Genomic DNA, 4544 nt, shown 5'->3' on the forward strand with positions numbered 1-4544 from the left:
CTCTCATAGAGGCGAAGTTTACTAAACTTCGATTTATGGTTGGAGTTCAGGAAGTTGTCACTAAGGGGGGATAGGCTCTAATGCCTCCTTCCTTCTCCTATTGTGTCATATTTGTACATCCTTCAATCCTATCCCAAGTTGTTCTTAAGGGGGGATGTTAGGATATTTCGACACATAGGAAATAGTTAAGTATAAGTTGGTCTAGTGTAGAGTTAGGTAAAGTGTGTTTCTTTACTATGTACTTTTGTAACTTACAATCCGACGGTCACGATATGTAGTGATCTAACGGTTCATTCTCTCATCGGTATTACCAACACTTGATCCATGGCTTAACACCTGATTGGTCCATGATGTCTATTTAAAGAGCATGGAGGGTCATTTGTAGGGTAACCGTTCATGAGAGAAGCTTATGTAAAATTTCATTTTTTTATTAATAAATTGCTTGTTCAGTGGTCGCGTTGGCTCAGGTCGTGTATTGTTTCTCTCTTTGAGGGTTTTAACCATGTCAACAATACTGGTGTATTGATTTGTGATCTATTTGTGAGCAGTGTCCTTTGGTGTTCTGTCTGAGGAACTTACCCTGTAAATTCCTGCAAAAAATTATTTTTATTTAAAAAATGTTAAAAAAAATGCTTTTATTTTATTTTGTTAATTTAATTTTTTTTGTTAAACTGTCTTTATTTTTATTTTTTTACTTATTTTATGATATTTTTAAATTTTTTTTTCTAATTTTTTATATTTATAAGTTAATTTTATGTTATTTTATTTTTTTAGGTTTTTTTGTCCTTTTTATTTATAGTTGATTTTTTTTTTCATGTTTTTAAGTTTCTTTTTTATGCTTTATTTCTTGTTTTATATATATATATATATGTTCTATATTTGAATTTTTAGTGTTTTTGTATATTTTAATTTTATTGTCTTTTGTATTACTTTTTGGGTTTTTTGATTGTTTTTTTCAATCTTTGAAATTTTGTTTTATTCTTTATTTTTTTTTGTGTTTTTTATTGTTTTTATTTGTTTTTCCAATATTTAAATTTATTTTTATTTTTATTATTTTTTGTGTTTTTTTCCTCATTGCTTTTTCTTTTTATCAATATTAAAAAAATATATATCTTTTGTATTATTTTTTGTGTTTTTTTTATTGTTTTTATTTTTTTTAATATCTGAATTTTTTTTCTTCTTTATACATTTATTTTTTTATTTTGGTTTTTATTTTCATTTTTTGTCTACAGGCTCTGTGTCAATGCTCGTCTAACAACCCAATCCCATTATGGACAATTTAATAGTTGTTTCGTTATAATGAATCAAGTATGCCCCCGCAATGTATCAATTTCATAGTTGATCTTTAAGTTTTCATTACAACGCGTCAAGTTCACCTACACCACGTGTCAATTTGATGGTTGATTTATAAATTTTTTTTGCAATGTATCGAGTTGTCTTAGAATAAAATTTTAAAATCGCTATATATTTTGCATTTAAAAAATAAATTACTATCAAGTGTTCATTTTTAAAGTTTTTTGTCATAAATTTTTTTTTTCTTAATGTCATGCTTGAAATATTTTGAAAACTTAAGATTTTTTTGTAGTCATAATCTATGGTTTTAATTGCATCGTTGAATTTTAAAGTTTTTTGTCATAAATTTTTTTCATAATGTCATGCTTGAAATATTTTGAAAACTTAAATTTTTTTTGTAGTCATAATCTTTGGTTTTAATTACATGGTTGAAAAATTTTCAAAATTTTAATGTTTTTCTAAGTCATCATATTTTATCTTTAATGCTATGGTCGAAAACAATTACAATTTCAAGGTTTTTAGAGTCAAGATATTTTATCTTTAACAATATAGATGGAAATAGTCAAAATTCGAGACATTATATTTTATCTTTAATATCATGTCCGAGAATTGTTGGAATTTTACAGTTTTTCAAAGTCTAGATATTTTCTTTTAACTCCATTGTTAAAAAATGTCAAAATTGTAACCCGATTTTTTTTTGTTATTCCAGAATAAACAAATTTTTTTAAGGGTGTGTTTTCATCCATTTTTCAAAAAAAAAAATGGTTTTTACTTCCATTTAGAAAAATGGTTGAAAATTTACCCAAGTTCTAGAATAACAATTTTCATTTTTGAATTGTTTTTTCATGTTTTTTTTAAATTTTTAGACTCGAGTAGCGATAGGCCTTGTTAATGGGTCTTGCTGAAGCAAACTCTAAAAGATGGCCCAAAAAAAATGCAAAAGTGTAAGGCAAAAAAGAGAATTTAGTGAATATTTGATACTCAACTTCTAAAATTTTATATCGTAAGTTTTTTGCTAATTTTTTCTTTTTAGCTTTATTGTTGTGAACCGCATTTCCAACATCGCATTTCAACCTCGGTAATATATAATATAATAGGTTATATTCCATTGAAAGGTTTAACTAGTTATAATTATTATTATAGTGATATCAGTGAGAATCATTTCTTATTAGGCAAAAACTCGATCCAATTGCAAATTTCTCGTTACATTTTCCAGAATACATAGACATTAAATAAGCTGTTACATTTTCCAGAATACATAGAACCACAATGTCTGTGATACAATGAACAGCAAAATAAGGCAAAAAAGACAACCGAAGCAAAGTTTTATTCTTATACATGACCCTGCTCTATATTGTATATATCGTTATATAATTTGATTGTAAAAATAATATCTAATTATGGACACTAAATAACGAAGTAACCATAAGCGCGGAACTATGAGTTTTCTATCACAGTCCAATCTAGAACCAATGCTCTTCTCTGGTCGAATATGTGAATCACAGCCAACAACAACGATAATGTATTCATAATTCCAGAAAACAATGGGAGGAGGAGCAAACCCTGTCGGCTAAAAATGGAGCCGCGGGGTGCTGCCATCCATTTGCTGGAATCACATGAGAATTAACTATACTTTTTTCTTGTTCTTCTTCTGGGTTTTGTTTTCCAGATCCCTCAAGATCTCCTCCTCCCAACGGCGATACCAGGATTGGAGATAACAAGGGTATTGGGCTCCTGCAAGCTGGCAACCCCATCGAATCCGGGGACAGCCTTCTCAACTGCATTTTAGCCGGCGCCAGCTTCTGCAATCGGCTAAGAGGCCGCCGCTCGGGCTGAGAAATCAAGAGTCGAAACTCGGCCGCATCGGCGTCATGTCTCTCGGTCGATTCAAGCGTCCTTCCCTGCACAAGTTCAACAGCAGCAGCACCACCACTTTGGCCGGAAGCCATTTCGCCTGACTTTTTAACAATAACACCAGACATTTGCCTGGCAGAAGGCACCTGTTCGAATCCCCTTGCTAATGAAAAAAAATAAACCCGTTTGTTACCAGGTCTGATGGCTTGGTACTGATCAACAACTCGCAAATGGGATTATATAAACAGATGGGGAATGCATACTATTATTTGGTATCACAATAAAATAGAAAGAGTCCTTCTACGACTTGTCGCGTGACGGTGGTCTCCGCCAGGATTTGTGGATTTCATCTCTACAAATCCGACGCATGTGACTTAAAGACGGTGGATTGTGTTGACCGCGAATTACACGACGGATCGATCGTGAAGTCATTCTGTGTGGTCTTTTTCCACCTCTTCAAAAATACATCGTAGCGAAAATGAAAATTAAAATGAGGATGGATTTATTTATTATAAATTTTAATAAAATTGTAAATTTAAATTATTTAAAATAAGTTTTTAAATGTCTAGATAAATTCAACATCCCTTAAAAAAAATACCTTAAAACTATGAACAATATACATAGGTTGACTACACATTCCATGACTTGTCAAATTTGAAATTAACATGTTGACTACACACTATGTGACTTATCAATTTTGAAATTATTCACAGGGAATTTTTTGTTTCCCAAAACAACGTAACGTAGTCATCGGAGCTTTTCGTGTGAATAGCATTGTTCTTTCCTTCGTTGGAATTTGGTAATGTAGTGGCATCATGTGGACGTTGACAAATAATGGAATTTGATAATCTTGTCGCATCCTATGGGATGTTGACAGGTGTGATTGAAGGTGTTCCAAATATAAAAAATTGCGATAAGGACACTATATACGTTAAGTTTTAAAATATTTTAATTTTACATGTACACACATAATGTTGTAGCTCTTTTAACGTCTTTTTTTTCTGCTTCCAGCAACAATATCTTTTCTTTGGTAAGCTAGTAGTTTTCTATTAAAATAAAACCAATTTTATATGGGTAAAATATAAATGGCATATATTTTACTTTTATTATATTTATAATTTAATTATTATATATAATTCGCATATATTTTATTTATTATATTTTAGTTTTATTATATTTTTATATTTATAATTTAATTTTTATAGTATAGTAATTTTTTTATTTGCAATTTGAAATTGAAATATATAATTTTATTATTTTAATGTTATAGTAGAGATGTTGTAACTTAATATTTAACATTTTGACTAAGTCAAATTAAATTAAAATAAATAAATCAATCAAAATTAAATAAAAAAATTAATGTAGTGTAATATAAGTCTTTTAAATCGAACAAAATA

General features: G+C 29.3%; 1 protein-coding gene across 1 annotated transcript; it reads right to left on the bottom strand.

Annotated features, from left to right (window-relative positions):
* Nucleotides 1-2819: 2819 nt before the first annotated feature.
* Nucleotides 2820-3275, bottom strand: LOC149149740 (uncharacterized). Its single transcript, XM_089442575.1, has one exon. It carries the CDS (start codon nucleotides 3273-3275, stop codon nucleotides 2820-2822), a length of 456 nt encoding a protein of 151 aa, XP_089298701.1.
* Between the last annotated feature and the right edge of the window lie 1269 nt (nucleotides 3276-4544).

This window comes from Pinus tabuliformis, chromosome 9, assembly GCF_031772625.1.
Source record: "Pinus tabuliformis cultivar Carrire ecotype Pingquan chromosome 9, CPIR1, whole genome shotgun sequence".
NCBI classification, from domain to species: Eukaryota; Viridiplantae; Streptophyta; class Pinopsida; order Pinales; family Pinaceae; genus Pinus; species Pinus tabuliformis.

Excerpts from the sequence above, each read along its gene's own strand:
- LOC149149740 (XM_089442575.1), bottom strand. The coding sequence starts at position 3,275 with ATGTCTGGTGTTATTGTTAAAAAGTCAGGCGAAATGGCTTCCGGCCAA.